General features: G+C 49.1%; 1 protein-coding gene across 1 annotated transcript in view; it reads right to left on the bottom strand.

Annotated features, from left to right (window-relative positions):
- Window positions 1–1,485: 1,485 nt before the first annotated feature.
- The window catches only part of ATP6AP2 (ATPase H+ transporting accessory protein 2), a 29,847-nt gene continuing 13,916 nt past the window's right edge, over window positions 1,486–17,416 (bottom strand). The window contains exons 3-9 of the mRNA XM_055122543.1: window positions 16,882–17,013; window positions 10,468–10,563; window positions 10,151–10,288; window positions 8,077–8,130; window positions 7,396–7,545; window positions 6,317–6,436; window positions 1,486–2,582 (exon numbers count right to left, since the gene is read on the bottom strand). Coding sequence (XP_054978518.1) covers window positions 2,391–2,582; window positions 6,317–6,436; window positions 7,396–7,545; window positions 8,077–8,130; window positions 10,151–10,288; window positions 10,468–10,563; window positions 16,882–17,013 — 882 coding nt within the window. The 3' untranslated portion in view covers window positions 1,486–2,390. The remainder of the gene's footprint in view (window positions 2,583–6,316; window positions 6,437–7,395; window positions 7,546–8,076; window positions 8,131–10,150; window positions 10,289–10,467; window positions 10,564–16,881; window positions 17,014–17,416) is intronic.

Raw genomic sequence — 17,416 nt, 5'->3', positions numbered from 1 at the left:
AACCACCTAACTGCTATGGTAATGTTTATATAAGAAACATATAAAAGAAAAACAGATTGAACTCCTCTGCAGTATTATAGATTTTGCTCCCAAACTCATGGCCTGCTGGGTTTCAAGGGAATCTGTTTTTAGGACAAGGAAGCTGATAAGCCCTTATCCCCATAAACTTGGCAGGAGGGAGCAGTGGAGATCAGGAAAGTTATTGGAAAATAACGTAGCTGTTCCTCCCTGCAGAGGCAGAGTGGATTATCAGCTTCTGATTACTTAGACTTCACTGAGACAAAACAAAACAAAACAAAACAAAAAAAACAACAACCCACAATTGATTTCATTTCTATGGAGGATTCAATTTAACACTGTCATTGGCAAAAGTGCTCAACCCTGCAAACTCCAGAGTTCCTTAGAAACAACTGGATGGTCTTTCCAGGAAAGAGGCAGAAACTAGTATTAAACCAAGTACGGTTGCCAGCGGACTGGAGCGATAACACAGTGGGTAGGGCGTTTGCCTTGCACATGGTCGACCCGGGTTCAATTCCTCCGTCCCTCCCGGAGAGCCCAGCAAGCTACTGAAAATATCCTGCCTGCGTGGCAGAGCCTGGCAAGCTACCCATGGCATATTCAATATGCCCAAAACAGTAACAAGTCTCACAACAGAGACGTTACTGGTGCCTGCTCAAGCAGATACAGTGATACAGTGATGGTTGCCAGGGGTCAGGGCAATGTAATGCTCATACTATAATCATTTTGGTACATAATCATGAAACAGTGAAATTCTCGGTTTTGTTTTCTCTTGTTTTGTGGCTACACCTGGCAATGCTCAGGAGTTACTCCTAGCACCGCACTCAGGAATTACTCCTGGCAGTATGTGGGGTACCATATGGGATGCCAGGGATCAAACCTGTGATTGGTTGGCTGTGTGCAAGGAAAGTGCCCTACCCACTGTACTATCTTTCTAGCCCTCTCATAGGTATGTGTGCATATATATATATATTTTTTTTTTTCTTTTTTCTTTTTGGGTCACACCTGGCAATGCACAGGGGTTACTCCTGGCTCTGCACTCAGGAATCACCCCTGGCGGTGCTCAGGGGACCATACGGGATGCTGGGAAATGAACCCGGGTCGACCGCATGCAAGGCAAACACCTTACCCACTGTGCTATCATTCCAGCCTGCATAGATATATTTCTTAAAAAATGATAACCTTTGAGCTGTTATGTTAGATAGTCCCTTATAGTCCAACCAATTAGTTGCTTACCCATCTTTTACAATGTTAGGGAAATTTAAGCCTTTCTGACCAACAGAAAACAGATCAGATACACTCAGTAACAATACAGGTAGTGGAAGTGTGTTTCTTAGGGTAACACCAAATCTCAGAGGCAGTGAGAAGAAACAAATATGTGGTTTTTTTTAAAGAAAAACCATGAATGCATCCACAGTGAATAGGTAATTCTGATGAAATGAAACTGCCTATAGGAAAGGACACAAATTGGAATCACTATTAACTTTATTTGTCACTCCTGATAGACATTGGTCCAATTCCACATGAAAAATAGGGAGCATTGACTTCCACTTAATATCCTAAAGAGCGAGGTTGTACCACAAACCAGCATAACTGACACAGAGGAAAAGCTGCTGAAAGAAAATGATTTTAGAGTCACGCCCCGATATGTACCCTATGCTTGTTTTTGCATGTATAATTACAAGCATCTGTGTATAGTTTCACAAAGCCAGTTCCTTTTCAGATGTGGTATTTTTCATCTCTATACCACACCATGAGGATCATCAAACATCCAGAAGAGGTAAAAAAAACCAAACAGCTCTCTTCTCTGTCGATAAGAAATCCAAATAACTTAGAAATTCAAGTTGGCAATTCCAAATCTAAGCGACAATATAAGCAACAATAAATTTTCCTAGTTTGGGGCTACTCCAAGTTAAAAACCCGTTCTTTTTCAGAGATATTTACATCAAATTATGACAAATGTAAATGGTTTTGAGAAGGTAACTGCTGAAATATTTTCACCTAGCTTGTGTAAGGAAGTGAGCATTCACAAGTTTCTCCAACATATTCAGTGCATTTCCCCAACATAAATAACACAAGCTATTCTAAATGTCTTATATTTATTTCAGTGCATTCAAATATTAAATGGAATGAAATGGTTATCATAAGATTCAAGCATATTATGGAATCTATTATCACATAAACCAGTTCACATCAATACTATAATCCACTCTAAAAAAACAGCACAGGCACACACAAAATAGAGAACAAAATTTGCTTCCTTTTTTATATATAAATTTAAAGTATGTTACTACTTTAAACTACACGAGAGATTAATTTTTAACAAAATAGCAAATTCCAAACCCCTTTTCTTAGCTTGGTATGAGGACAGTTCAATCCATCCGAATCTTCTGGTTTGTCATCCTATAAATGATGCTCTCATATCCAGGATCCATGTTCCAAATATTGTAAGAGGTGATAATCACGGCCAAGGCCAGGCCGATTGATATCCAAAGGACCATGTTGAAAATCACCGAATACTCAAGGTTATACTTATATGCAAGGTTGTAAGGAGCTTCGTCGTTCTACAGCGAATGAAAAAAAAAGGAGTGAAAACTTTTTGAAGATAGAACATTATGCCAATTCTGTAGCCCTGATTCATTTATCTAACACAAAAGTACATCTTGTATGACTTCATATGAAATTCAGACAAGCAACCACAATGTTTGAAGAGAAGCAAGTAGTCAAACTCAACAGAGGTCGGCAAATAACTAATATAACGTTCTGGGTAGCAATTACCTCTAGCGGGGAGGAGAGCGCTTACGCTAGGGGAAATGTGAGCGAAACAAGCAATCCTTTCAGTTATGTGGCGCTGAAATGGCAATTTTCTTCTTTAAATGAATCATATAATTGCATATTATATACACAGCTAAAAGCCGTCCAAGAGGTACTTAATTCCTCCTGGCAAAGGCAGCGTTAGGGAAATTTAGCTCATTCTGGCTAGACACTGGAAAAGAAAGTAAGAGATGAAAGTAAGAGATGAAGATGTGTGAGGCCCTGGGTTTGATCCCTAGCACTGCAAAAACAAACAAGCAAAAACAAAAACAAAGGGGGCCGGAGCGATAGCACAGCGGGTAGGGCGTCTGCCTTGCACGCGGCCGACCTGGGTTCGATCCCCGGCATCCCATATGGTCCCCCAAGCACTGCCAGGAGTAATTCCTGAGTGCAAAGCCAGGAGTAACCCCTGAGCATCGCTGGGTGTGACCCAAAAAGCAAAAAACAACAACAACAACAAAAAACAACCCAAAAACAGGGCCGGAGCGATAGCACAGCGGGTAGGGCGTTTGCCTTGCATGCGGCCGACCCGGGTTCGATCCCCGGCATCCCATATGGTCCCCCAAGCACCGCCAGGAGTAATTCCTGAGTGCAGAGCCAGGAGTAACCCCTGAGCATCGCTGGGTGAGACCCAAAAAGAAAACAAACAAACAAACAAAAACACTAAAAAAAACCCCACTCCCAAACCCCGACAAGGTGAAGTGAGAAGCAGGGAGGGAGGCTGTGCAGAATCTGAGGCATCTGAGCTATGAGATGCCATTGGCAGTTTCAGGCAGGAAGTTAGGGCTAGTTTTGTTCTTCCTGGCCAACTCATTCTTTCTCCGCTCATTCAAAGTGTAGGCCACTACACATCTCAGCACATTTCTCAAGTTGCAGTCACCAGTGCAACCTAATTTTAGAGCATTTCCTCGCCCTACAAAGGAAGTGGCAGCTGAAGCGGGCCAGCCCAGTATGAGTGCGGAGGGCAGACACTGGCCAGGGGCACCTGGGAGAGGCACCAGAAGCTGAAGGGGCACAGGCCAAAGGCTAGTCCTGGAACACCTGGTCCTGGTGCTCTCATCTTTCTCTTCTGAATTTTTTGCTCTTGGGCCACACACAGCGATGCTCAGGGGTTACTCCTGGCTCTGCATTAAGGAATCACTCTAGAGGTGCTCAGAGGACCCTATGGGGTGCTGGGGATGGAATATGGGTTGGTGGCATACAAGGTCAGGGAATTGAACCTGGGTCGGCTGCTGCACTATCGCCCCAGCCCTTGACCCTTCCATCTTTCTACTAACGGTTAACAAAACCTCTGTGGGGCTGGAGAGCTAGTATAGCTGGTGGGGTGCTTGCCTTGCATGCAGCTTACCCTGGTTCAATCCCTGGAACCCCACATGGTCTCCAAACCCTACCAGGAGTAAGCCCTGAGCAAAGCTGGGTGTGCCTCCCCGCCCACCCCCCAAAATAAAAAAAGACAACTCAGCCTTAGACTTAGGTTCTGTGAGGAAATGTTCACTTGCTATGTAGGATGTGAAGGAAACCGGAAGTTGGAACATCACCTGCTCCTTGCCACAATATGCATGAGCCTGAGAAACTATTCCCCGACAGAAACCCAGTTTCTCCACTGAAGCTGAGCTGGCTAGCAAAGGCCACCGGATGCCCCACTACACAATTCAGCTCCACCAGCATGGCCTGTCCCACTGGGAATGGGGGCGCCTTTCCCAGATGGGTTTACTTCTCTCCAGAGCCACTGCCTGGCAAGCTGGCAGGTGTGATGTGGGCGGGGACGGAGTGAGGACGTGAAAGGGCTATCAGCCTTCACAATATGTTATGTTGGGGGCTGGAGTGATATTCCAGAGGGTAGGGTGATACTCAGGGGTTACTCCTGGCTCTGCACTAAGGAATTACTTTTGCTGGGGTCAGGGGACCATATGGGATGCCGGGAACTAAGCCCAGGTCGGCTGCGTGCATGGCAAGTGCCCTGCCTGCCTATGTCTGGCTCCACTGCCCTCCTTCTCTTCTGAGAGCTACAGCCTGCCTTCAGAAGAGCCTGTGCTTTGCAGCCCTCATGGCTGGGTGGACAAGACGCGGGATCTCTAGCTTGCCATGCTGCCTTAAGGACAGGTCCTTCACCATGTGCTTCAAGGTAAGGGAAGCTGGGCCAGAGCGATAGCACAGCGGGTAGGGAGTTTGCCTTGACACGCGGCCGACCCGGGTTCAATCCCCAGCATCCCATTCGGTCCGCCCAGCACCACCAGGAGTGATTCCTGAGTGCAGAGCCAGGAGGAACCCCTGAGCACTGCAGGATGTAAGGAGCTGGAAGCGAGGTGAGTTAACTCATGGCCCAGAGAGGCAAAGCCCTGCTCCTCCTACTGAAGCCATGTGATGCGCATGCTCTCTGCTTCAGAAACAAGAGCCCCTCCACTGGAACTCAGACTGAAAACACCTCAAGTTGGCCAGACGGGGGCTTTCCTGACCAGGTACGACCCTCAACTCTCTCACTCTAGACCGGCTGGGACTCGGGCTGCCCCTAGAGATGAAGCCCAACAGCTATAATGTCCAAGGCGGTGGTTTTCCAGTGGTGGTCTCCAGACCACAGAAACATTGCGCTGATGCACTAAAAGGGCCACTGCCACTTAATGAAGCCCACCTGGGTATTCATTTCACATGACCGTTATTTTAAAATCGAGATACCAATACTTTTATAAAGAATCCTCTTTCCTTTTTCCCTTTTTTGGCTTTTGGGTTACTGCAGCTGTACTCAGGGATCAGTCCTGTTGAGGCTTGGGGGACCACCTGGGATTACAGGATCAAACCTGGGCTGGCTGCACACAAGGCAAACATCTTTTTATTATTTATTTTTAATCTGTGAGATACATAGTTACAAACATTTCCCATCACCAATGACCTGCTTCCCTCCCCACACTCCTGCCCCTATGTCAGGCACTTCTCTCTCTCTCTCTCTCTCTCTCTCTCTCTCTCTCTCTCTCTCTCTCTCTCTTCTCTCTCTCTCTCCCCCTTCTTCCCCCCTCCTTCCTTTTGGGCATTATGTTAAGGCAAGCATCTTACCTTTTGTACTACTGCCCCAGGACCCCATATCCCAGTAATGAAGGCCCTGGCTGTGACACATTAAGAATGCACCTCCCAGAAAGGCAGGCTCCAAGCCATGGAAGCAACCACTCAACCTCGCTTCATCACAGTACCTCCTGATGCCCCCCCGGAACACCAACAGCTGAATTATCCTCACTGCTTTGACAGACTGACTTGTATCCTTGACTCAGGTGCCTGAATGGCCTGCATGCAACCCCAAAGAACTGAGTCTCCCCAGCCCCCTGCCCCTCCGCAAATAAGAGGCCCGGGCTGTCTCCAGCCGTCCTGACCAGCGCCTTCCTGTCACCTTTCGCAACAGCACCATGTGTCACTGTTCTTTGTAGAACTTCGCTTTGGACAAGTTCATTCACTTAATTCTTCGACTGCAAAGCAAGGTCTGAAAGGAGGCACTTACCTCATCCTTCAGCTGAAGAATAGTCCTCGCCTTCCTCACAGAGGACGTGTCAAAGGCTCTGACAGTCACCAATTCAACCACTGCGTTGCCACCATACAGGTTGTACATGTCATCTGCAAACTGAAGTTTTCAGAGTTACTATGAATTGCAGACTCGCATATCAAAAGGAGTGTGAAAGCCGGGCCCAGGGCTCAGGCGCGTGCCTTGCAAGCGCAAGAACCAAGTTCAATCTCCACCACCATTGTGGTTGCTCCAAGAATCACCGAGGGGAGCCCCAGAGGCCCTGGGCAACGCAGGGTCCAGTGTCGCATCCTCGGACCCTAAGCCTGAAAAATATTACTGAGAAGCTTTTGTGCTGCTCCAAAAGCTTCTATTTATCTCTTAGCTCATTAGTCTTCAAAGAGGCAAATCTTAAGGGTTGGTGACTGGTAATGCAGTCACCAGTATTAATCTACAACTGCATTAATTTTCAACTGTTCTGAATGAATGTAAGAGACCGAGTGTGTTGGGGGGGGTGCAAGGTAGCAAAGGGAAAATGCAATCTTCCTAGGTGGTCTCTGGGTAAGCCCGAACATCTGCTAAGATTTAACCCTGGAGCCTCACTGAAGAGATGCAGGAGGGCGAGTTCAGGGAAAGGAACTTAAGAACATTTACTGCAGATCCACTCGACACCCGGTGGTGGGCCAAGTGTTCTCTTTGGGTTCGGTCAGCGGTGAATGGGCAGGGTCACAGCTGGAGACCATGAAAGGCAGCTGCGGCCCAATGTGAGCAAACTCCATCACGCAGAACTGCACCCTTAAAACGGGGCAATCCGGTCACTTCCGTGTCCTGTCTACTTTGCCAGGATTCGAAGGGAGAAGCTGGGTGCTGGCGGTATTCCGATGGAGACCGCTCAGTCCCTAGAAGGCCCTTCCAGCATTAATTAGGTCAGTACTTCGGAGGTGACCGAGAGCAGCAATCCCCCACAGAGGGCCAAGACCCTGCCATCGCCAGCACTGTGTCATACACACGCGCCTCCACCGAGAGGCTGGCAGCGAAACAGCCCTCCTCAAACTTCTCAGATCCCGCCAGTCTCTTACTTTTTGCAGAACATCCGCAAGGATCTTCGAGGCATCTTGGAATTGCGGAGACTCTTCTCCATAGTGCTTCCTAATTTCATCCAGGCCCGCCAGCTCCAGCGAATATAAGTCAGGAGAATGATCCTTGGCTAGATGCTTGTGCCGAGACAACTTCAGGGAAGAAACAAAGGAAAGCAGCGGGGGGAGGGAGCCATGTCAGACAGAGCCCGTGGCAGCTGGACCACGAACGCCAAGCCAAGTTGAGCAGAACCAGGAGCCACAGTGGATAGTCTAAAAAATGGTGGCCTGGTTTAAATTGGAATTCCTGATGCCACAAATCTCTAGACAAATCTCACTTTGGGGAAGTAGTTATAAGACTCTGTGAGTATGTGCTAAAAATATCTTTTAAGAAGGCCTCAGTTTAAAACAATATGGGCAGGAGTGATCCCCGAGTGCAGACCTCAGAGCAGGCCCTGAGCACCGCCGAGTGTGGCCGTGCTCCCATCACCACCCAAAAAAGAAATTCACAGCTAGGAGTGCATTCAGTGTGCCCTGGCCCCCAGGCCAATCTTCATCCATTTTCCACTTTCACAGGACCACCAATTGAGGACAGACTTAGCCACCATTTCAATTGGCTTCACTATCATTCAAGGATCTTCTTGCAATAATCTCCCTGGAGCCAAAATAGCACAGCCTACTTACCAAGCTGGAAATATCATGCAGCACTTGCAGTTCCGAGAGAAAGAGCAGATCCACCTGGAGAGAGGCGCAGAGACACGCACGTCACTAGTCGGGGACACAGCTTTCTGCCGTTTATCAGGGCATGCGCAGGCCCTTACAAAAAGTACGCACCCAAGTGAATGGATGCCACAACACCCACCCTCCATCTGGTAGGTTCGCTTTCATTGCAAATGTGTGTAAAATGGTCCCTTGAGCCCTGCCAAAAAATAATCTTGAGCGCAGAGCCAGGAGTAAGCCCTGAGCACCGTTGGATGTGGCCCAGAAACCAAAAAAAAAAAAAGAAAATACACCAAAAAAACCACATTCTTTCTTAATGACGTTTCATCGGACAGGTCATCGTCATTTCTCAGCATGGTGATGACCACTCAACAGTGGCATTTCTTTTCTTTTTCAGTTTAGGGGTCACACTTGTTGGTGTTTTAGGGACCATGCACAGGCAGGGATATACCCTGGACTGCCCACTTGGCCCTTCGAGCGCCCTCTCCCTGGTGCAACACCTGGACTTCAGACAAGGCTGGAACACGGGGGCTGGATGCTCACTCTTCAGGCCCATGTTCCCCCTTGAACACGTATCTCCACTGCCTGCTGCCCACATCCACTCTTCCCCTCCTTTCTTTCCTCTCACAGCTAAGTTTCAATTAAAACAAACACACAACTACCTTGTTTCACTATTTTTTTTTGCTTTTTTTTTGGCAGGGGGGTCATACCTGGCAATGTTCAGGGGCTACTCCTGGTGGTGCACAGGGAACCTTATGGGATGCTGGGGATTGAAGCCAGGCCAGCCGCGTGCAAAGCTAACGCCCTCCCTACTGTACTATTGCTCTGGCCCCCTTGCTTCACTATTTCTCCTCTTGAAATTCTTTTCAAATTTTTTTTGGGGGGGCCTGGAGGTGCTCAGGGGATCATACAGGATGCTGGGGATCAAACCCAGGTTGGCTGTGTGCAAGGCCAGCACCTTACCCACTGTGCTATTGCACCGGCCCTATAAAATTCTTTTTCTTTTTTTTGTGAGAGAAAGGCAACAAACCCACACTACCTGTTACAACTGACCTGATCGAATCGAGGTTAGGACTAACCTGGTCTGGGCCTTTCCATCAGTGCTGGGGGCCGAGGCGTGTCGAGCAGAGAGGAAGGAACACTTCCCTCAAGTCCACCTCCCTTGCTCCCCACGATACCGAGCCACTACAACAGCTGCCTGCCAGGCATGCGCCTCAAGCCCTGGCCACTCTCTCCTGAACTGTACACTTCATCTATTCATTAGCTTTTAGGCGTCCCAGTAGGTGGTGCCCAGGGGCTCTTCCTGACTCTGTGCTCAGGAGTCACCCCTGGCAGAGCTGGGGACTGAACCCGGGTCGGCCAAGAAAATAAAAGGTGAGGGGGGGGGGGAGTGTGAGCAATAGTATGCCAAGTAGGGCAGTTGTCTTTATGCGGCTGACGGGGTTCAATGCCCGGCCTTCCATATGTTCTGGTCCACTGCGGTGCCCAGCTGGCTCTTTCCCTACCTTGCTCCCCACATCAGACTCAAAACCAGTGTGCAACTGGTCATCTAGCGTCGGTCAAGGGGGTGCTGTGTGACAGCGATGGCACGCCATGTGGTTAAGCGGGTGCAGGAGCGGGTGGTGAGGCTGACACAGGCTGACAGACGGGAGGCAAAGGGAAGGGCGCTCCCTCCACTGCACTGTCAGGAATGAATTAGAAAAACGAGGCAACACATCGGAACTGGCAGTGAATAATGGCTCCCACGTTGCCACTTCGACACAGCTCCACCACCCACCCAGCGGATACCGAGACTTCTGCCTTGTCAGGATTAATTGGTGGCGACCCTTGTTCTCGACCACACTATTTATGATAGCTGAACTCACAAAGGAGTCCGTTTATCTGGGCGAGTCGCATGGAAATTACACCGAGGAAGAACCTGTGACAGCAGGAAGCATGCAAAACATTTCAGCTCGGAGTTTGCCTGTAAATGAGAAGCCCAAGAAGTGGGAAACTGCCCAGGACACTTGTTCAGTCATTCAACAACAGTCCTCCTTACTTCATTGTTCCTACTCAGAGAGTTGACGGGGAGGGAATTGAGAACAGAGTTTTCTTGAAACAGGCGACTATGGAGCTGTCGCAACGTCACAGAGAGGTCTTCAAAGACTGAGTTCGCCTTCCCCACCATATACACTCTCTGCAAGAAGAATTCCAAATGTTAAGTGACATTCCTACAGACTAATCCCAATGTACAGAAGTCTGACAGCTATTTTCCATGACATAAGCTTTACATTTTCATTACACAAAAGCGCACTGTTGAAAGGATCTTAACAACAACAAACCCCCCCCCCAACCCTGCAAAATGGTATCACTTACTTCCTCGCTGGGTGCCAACTGCAAGACCACTGGTGTATCTTCAGAAAATAAGGAGTGAATGGCATTTGCAACGCTGTCAAGACTGAAAGGAACTGCCTGAAATGCAAAAGCCAGACTTTAATCATCTGAAGCAAAATAAGAAAAAAATGTCATTCAGATGGTACTCACAAAAGGACTCCCTTTCTTCCCCCCCAAAATACCGGCATTTTCAAAGGACCCAAACCATACCCAAAGACAAAGAGCCCTTTGGAGGTCACAGAAGACTGAATAGCCCACCCAGTGGGCCAATGAGTTTCCATCTCCCAGTGGGCCTGCATGAGAAAGAACTGGCTACTGGCTAACATGAACCGAGAAGGACAGGAGCCAGTATAAACTATTATTTTCCTGGTGGCCATTCCATTCATATACTTAAGCGGCAAAACATTTTGGTTCAATACTAATGAAGCAGGTGGCAATAAAGTATTCTACAGTCTATTAAGGTGTGTTCCCAAGGTCACAGGGATTTGAACAGAATTTAACTGAAAGAGAACGAACCTCATTTTTCATGTCAAAATGTGAAAAAAAAAAGTTGAATAAGATTTAGTATTTGTCTTCAGGTCAATTGAAGACTCTTTCACAAGGCATGGGGCATGTCACAAGAATTCTGAAACTGGGGCCCCGAGAGCTAGCACAGCAGGGAAGGCACTTGTCTTGCACATGGCTGACCAGGATTTGATTCCTGGCACCCCACTGGGTCCCCTGAGCCCTGCTAGGAGTGATCTCTGAGCTGGTCCAGGAACAAAAATTCCAAACTATAAAAAAAATTTCAAAGAACTTTGAAGGTATTATTCCCACCCCCACCCCACCTGTCCCTCCACACCTACATGTCTTCCAGCCCTCTAGATCTATTCTTGCCCTACATTCTTTTTTATAAAAGAAATTATGCTTTTTCCCTTCAAAAAATATTTCCATCTCGATCTGGATTTTGGACCACACCTGACAATGCTCAGGGGTTACACCTGGCTCTGCACTCAGGAATCACTTTTGGCAGCGTTTGGAGGGGACCATAACGGGAGGCCAGGGATTGGACCCCGGTCAGCTGTGTGCAAGGCCAGCACCTTGCCCACTGTACTGTCGCTCTGGCCCCTCCATCTAGATCTGCCCACAGCCATCAAGCGCTGTAGTAAATCACACGTGGCAGCAGTAATGGCTTTGCTTCAGTGGCAATTTAAGGATTTGTCTTTCACGAGTAATCCCCCTTTCTAGCTCATCGTAAAAGGTTCCTGTTTGGAGCAAACGACTTGCGAATGTGGCACGGGCAGAAATGATATGTAAAGCCGGATGAAATTCGAGCATCAAAATTCAGTTGCTCAGTTTCATGATCTGGGAAATGAAATCCGTTTTATTTATTTAATTTTTCGCTCTTACTCCATAGGTGTGTGAACCCTTTCATCCCCAAATTCTCTTCAAATGAGGTCCTGAGTAAGTGAAGCCAGGGAACATGTGTTCAAATCGTCAAAAAATGCCTCCGTTACCAGCAACGTGAATTGGCCCAGCGCCAAGTGGCCGCCACCTTCTACAGTGGGACAGTTCAATTCCTCAGGCTTTGGATGGAATGAATAGAAGAACACGTCACAGGAACGCTCCCACCTCGCCGCCCTCAGCGATGGCCCCGTGGCTAGAGAGCTGGAGATGAGGAGGAGCACTCCTCAACAATCAGACTGCAAAAGCTACTGGGTTCGAGGGAAGCTCCAGACTGAAGGGCTGGAGAGCTGAGTGCGGTTGCGTAAGATCCAGTGACCGGAGCAGAGCGACAGTACGGCGGGTATTACAGCCTTGCATGCGGCCGAACTGGGTTCAAGCCCCAGCCTCCCATGTGGTCTTTCCTCTGAGCACCACCAGGAGTGATTCCGGAGCGCAGAGCCAGGAGTAACCCCTGAGCACCGCCGGATGTGGCCCCCAAAACAAAAATAAAAACCCAAACAAATAACAGCAACCCAAGATCCCAGGACCGTTTCCTGCCGCTGAATTATAAGGCTAAGCACATTGGTCCTGGAGAAAAATGGCATCGCTGCACCTGCAGGACCTGCAATTACTCTTCGGAGGGGGAGGAGGAGGGGGCTGGGGCCACCACCGGCGGTGTTCTTGCTGGGGTCAGCCATCTGGGAGCTGCTGCGCCGAGTCCAGCACTAGCCCCCACTCCTCTCACAGCTGCTGGTCAGGTAAAAGGCAGCCAAGAGGCTTTGGATATGTTAGCAATTATGTGCTAAAGAAAATCAACGACCTCTTGAAATTTGGAGGGCGGCTTTGGAGAGCTGCTCAGGAACTGTTCCCAGTGTGCTGCTTTGGAGTGCGGGGATGGAATTCGGGCGTCCACATGCCCAACTAAAGAAAATCAATGACTCTTGAGATGTGGAGAGCGCCCTATTCCCGGCGCTAGCCCTTTGAATGGTCACTTCTGCTGCTCAACATTTTGCTTTGCACGGCTGCTGCTCTGGGGGCCATGCTCAGGGCTTACTCCTGGCTCTGTGCTACGGGATCATCCATGCTAGGGCTCAAGGGACCCTACCTGGTGCTGGGGATTGAACCCGGGTTAGCCACATGCAAGGCAAGCCCTTTAAACACTGTACTATCTCTCTGGCCCCTACTTTGCAATTTTTGTTTGGTGCTTTTGTTTGGGGGCCATATGTGGCAGTGCTCAGCGGTTTTCTCCTGGGGTGGTACTGGGGTTGTGGGTCACTTCTGGTGGTCCCCAGGGGACCATGTGGTGGCAGTGATTGAACCCGGGCCTCCTGCATGCAAAGGACATGCTCCAGCCTCTTGACTTGTGTCCCTGTCCCAACATTTTGATTTTTTCCATATTTTAAAGAGACCTCCCACAGTGAGTTTCTGAAAATTATGTAATAAATACTCCTTGTAAAGACAAAACCTTTTTAAATCTGCCTGTTGATTTTTATTGTTCCCTTCCTTCCATCCACTCTGGAAATTAATGTGCTAAAGAAAGCAGAACGTAAATCTGCAAATTGCATGAACATGTGCGTTTAAAGGTAATAAATTATATCCACATTGAAGAGTAATAAATTGTCCTCTTCTGACCACTTCAGCTACATCTCAATCTTTCTAAAGTGGCACATTCATGGATACTCAGTTTCAGGTAATTTCACGACTTCCACTATGATTTTTCTCCTCACTTTGTGTATTTTTTTTTCAGTACCAAGGCTCAATCCCAAGCTTTCTACGTGCAAGGCATGTGACCCGCTACTGTGCCACACCCCCAGCCTTTGACTTTGAAAAGAAGAGGGTTGGGGGCCTGGAGTGATAGTAGACGGGGCAAGGTGGTTGCTTTGCATGTGGCCGACCCAGGTTTGATCCCCAGCACCCCAGAGGGTCCCCCGAGCCCACCAGGAGTGATCCCCAAGTGCAGAGCTGGAGAGACAGTACGGCTGCAGTAGGGCCCCTGGCCCCCAACCCGCCTCCTGCCAGGAACAATACCTGAGCACAGCCAGGTGTGGCCCAGATTTCAAAACAAAATAAGAGTCCTACATACACAGTTTCCATAAAAAGAATTCTAAAAGACGGAACAAAAAAAATCAGCTTGCCCCGTCTCTGAATTTCCCGTTTTTGTCTGACCCTGTCCAATGTATAGGTTCTTTTTTTTTTTTTAATTTTTTGGGTTCACACCTGGCAATGCACAGGGGTTACTCCTGGCTCTGCACTCAGGAATCACCCCTGGTGGTGCTCAGGGGACCATATGGGATGCTGGGAATCGAACCCGGGTCGGCCGCATGCAAGGCAAACGCCCTACCTGCTGTGCTATGGCTCCAGCCCCGTATAGGTTCCTTTATGCCACCCTCTGTAAGTGACATGCCCCTGCTACCCCATCCCTGGCTTTTCTTTTCCCTTCTTGGGGGTTGTGGGTCACACCCAGCAGTGTTCAGGGCTGACTCCTGCCTCGGTGCTCAGGGAACCACACAGGAATCAAAGCAGGGCAAGCCTCGTTGCAAGGTAGGTAGGGAGGTGCTTGAACCCCTTAGCTCGTTTACTTGAAGCATCATCTATTGAGGTAGAGCAGATGAGAATTTAGCGTTCCCCCATCACCCACCACCCGCAGCCCCTGCCACCCCCTCCCCACCGCATGACTTCTCTCCACCCCAATAGCTCAACCGTCATTTTCACTGGATCAATATCATTTCTCGATTACGGCCATGTAAACAATCTTCCCCCGCCTGAGCCATCTAGCATGCAATTACTGCCAGTCCGTCCTTGATCTTGTGGCAGAGAGGAGAGGCCGCTCCCCTCCCATCCCCCCCGGCTCGTTCTCGTGCTGCAGTGTGGTGTTTTCTCTCCCTGAGAGCTTTGGAGATTTTTTTTTTCTGTGTCCACAAAGGCTTTCAATTTTCCTCTGTAAGTGTTCATTTGGCATTGGCCTACTGACTGAGTGCTCAGTGTGCTTTAGACCGGATGACTCATGCATTATCCTTGACTGTTTTTCACATCTCCAAATACATTTTTAAGGGCTCATTTTGTTATTTTCTAACTTAACAGCATTGTGGTCAGAGAGCACGGTTTATATGATACCCATTATTTGTTGAGATTTCCCCCACTCCCCACCATGGCCTCCTTTGTAAGCACAGAAGTAGTGCTTCCAAAAGCCTATCATGAGGTACTTGAGAATAATCTTTACTAGAAAGGCTGAAAGTCCTACCCCTCCAGTCATCATACCCTCCAGTAGTCTCCCTGTGCCAGGATCGTAGCAACTGGCATTCTTTTTCTAGTTATTCTCTGGCTGTTGCGTTTTTTTCTTTTTCGAGGGGGAAATCGGGGGGCAGTGCTGGCACCTCACGCATGCAAGGCCCACTCTGTCTCTGTACATCCCTTGGCCCTGCCGCTGCTTTGGAAAGTTTCTTTGAAAAGAACCGCCACATCAGACATTTCTAATTTACTCATGGGTTACAGAAATCAGCAACAGGAGTTGGGGAGATGATCAAAGAACTACTGTGCATGTTTTGCATGCTGGGGCGCCAGGCTTGATCTCCAGCACTGCATGGCCCCCCGAAAACCTCACCGGTCCTTTTTTTCCAAGAACAAGACAACAGTGAAAGTACAGCAAGTAGGGTCTTGCATGCAGTCAACCTAGATTTGATCCCTGGCACCCCATAGGGTCCCCCAGAGCCCTGCCAGGAGTGATCCCTGAGGGCAGAGCCAGGAGTGGCTCCAAAACAAGCAAACAAGACAAGATTTCTGAACCCCTGCTGCTCCCCACTGGGACTCTGGGGGTTTCCAGTCCTCACTCTGTCTCCCAAGTGAGGCAGGTTGAGTGGTACATGTAAGAATGTTTTGGTAACGTTCCGTGCGGGAAGAAGGGGCGCGCCTGACAGTTCCGTGAGCAACTGCCTGACAGGCCAAGGAATGAAGAAGCAAGCAAAATGCGACCCCCGCCAGCCCCAACAATGAGGTCAACTCTAGAAAGGTGATTCAAGGATGTCCAAGAAAATGTCATCAGGATGGGCCGGAGCGAAAGTACACTGGGCGGGGCGCCTGCCTTGCACACAGCCAACCCTGGTTGAATGACCAGCACCCCATAGGGGCCCTGCAGCCCCTTGAGGAGTCATCTCTGAGTGCAGAGCCAGGAGTGAGCCCTGAGCACCCCCAGTTATGCCGCACCCCCCCCCCAATAAATGCCATCAGGAGATACCCTCAATTTGGGACTTTTTTTTGAGCCCGACCACCATGTCATTTGTGTCTGTGTCTGTGTCTGTGCCATACCTGGCGGTGCGCAGGGCTCTGCACTCAGGGATCACTCCTGGAGGTGCTCAGGGGACCCTATGGGGTGCTGGGGATGGAACGCAGGTTGGCAGCGTACAAGGTCAGGGCTTTGCCTGATGTACTAGTTCCGTCACCCCAACATGTCACTTTTGTTGCTGTTGTTTGTTAGTTGTTTTGGGGCCATACCCAGTGGAGTGCTCAAGGCTTACTCCTGGCTCTGCACTTAGGGATTACTCCTGGCAGGGCCTGGGGCACCATATGCGGTGCTGGGGATTGAACCTGGGTCAGCCGCATGCCAAGCAAATGCCCCATCAGCTGTATACTATCACTCCTTATTTTTTCTTTTTCACAAAATAGAAATGGTCTCACTCATCAATAAGTGCATTTTTTAAAAAAGAATAAGTGTCCATGGGGCTGGATGATAGCACAGCTGGTAGGGCGTTTGCCTTGCATGCCGCCGACCCGGGTTCGAATCCCCACATCCCATATGGTCCCCTGAGCACTGCCAGGGGTGGTTCCTGAGTGCACAGCCAGGAGTAATCCGTGTGCATCACCAGGTGTGACCCAAAAAGAAAAAAAAAAGAATAAGTATGTTTAGAACACAATTCCTAGCAGTGGCCAACAAGGCAAAACTGTTGACTACTTGCCTTTCACTTGTTAAATACTCACATTCTCCAGCGGATAGGAAATGACGCTGCTGGGGGGTAGAGCGAGTCTGTCCACTCCCTTCACCATCACCATCACAGTGGCCCGGGGACGATGGAAGAGGTTCCCCACTGCCAGTCCGGGCCAAGAAAGGTCCTAGACATGGGAAAAGCACAGAATGGAGCAGTCATGCACCTGGGAAGCAGAACGGTCTCCCCAGGCCACACCATCTGTACCATCTAGTTCATGGAGCCCACAGGCTCCGGGCTGCCACAGGGACACGGACATCATGGGGAGGGTGGGCGTCTTAGCTACGTCAGCAGCTGTCATCTGACCCGGGAGGCTGTTTCCTTTCTCTTTTTCTTTGTCTTGTTTTGGCCATTCATGGTGATACCCAGGGGTTACTTCTGACTCTGCACTCAGGAATCACTCCTGGTGGTACTCGAAGGACTCTATGGGAATACGGGGGACGGAACCCGGGTCGGCTGCGTGCAAGACAAATGTCCTCCCATCTGTGCTATCACTCCAGCCCCCTTCCTTGTTTTCTTTAAACTCCCAC

Source organism: Sorex araneus, chromosome X (assembly GCF_027595985.1).
Source record: "Sorex araneus isolate mSorAra2 chromosome X, mSorAra2.pri, whole genome shotgun sequence".
Taxonomy (NCBI): Eukaryota; Metazoa; Chordata; class Mammalia; order Eulipotyphla; family Soricidae; genus Sorex; species Sorex araneus.
This window is presented reverse-complemented; position numbering and strand designations above follow the sequence as displayed.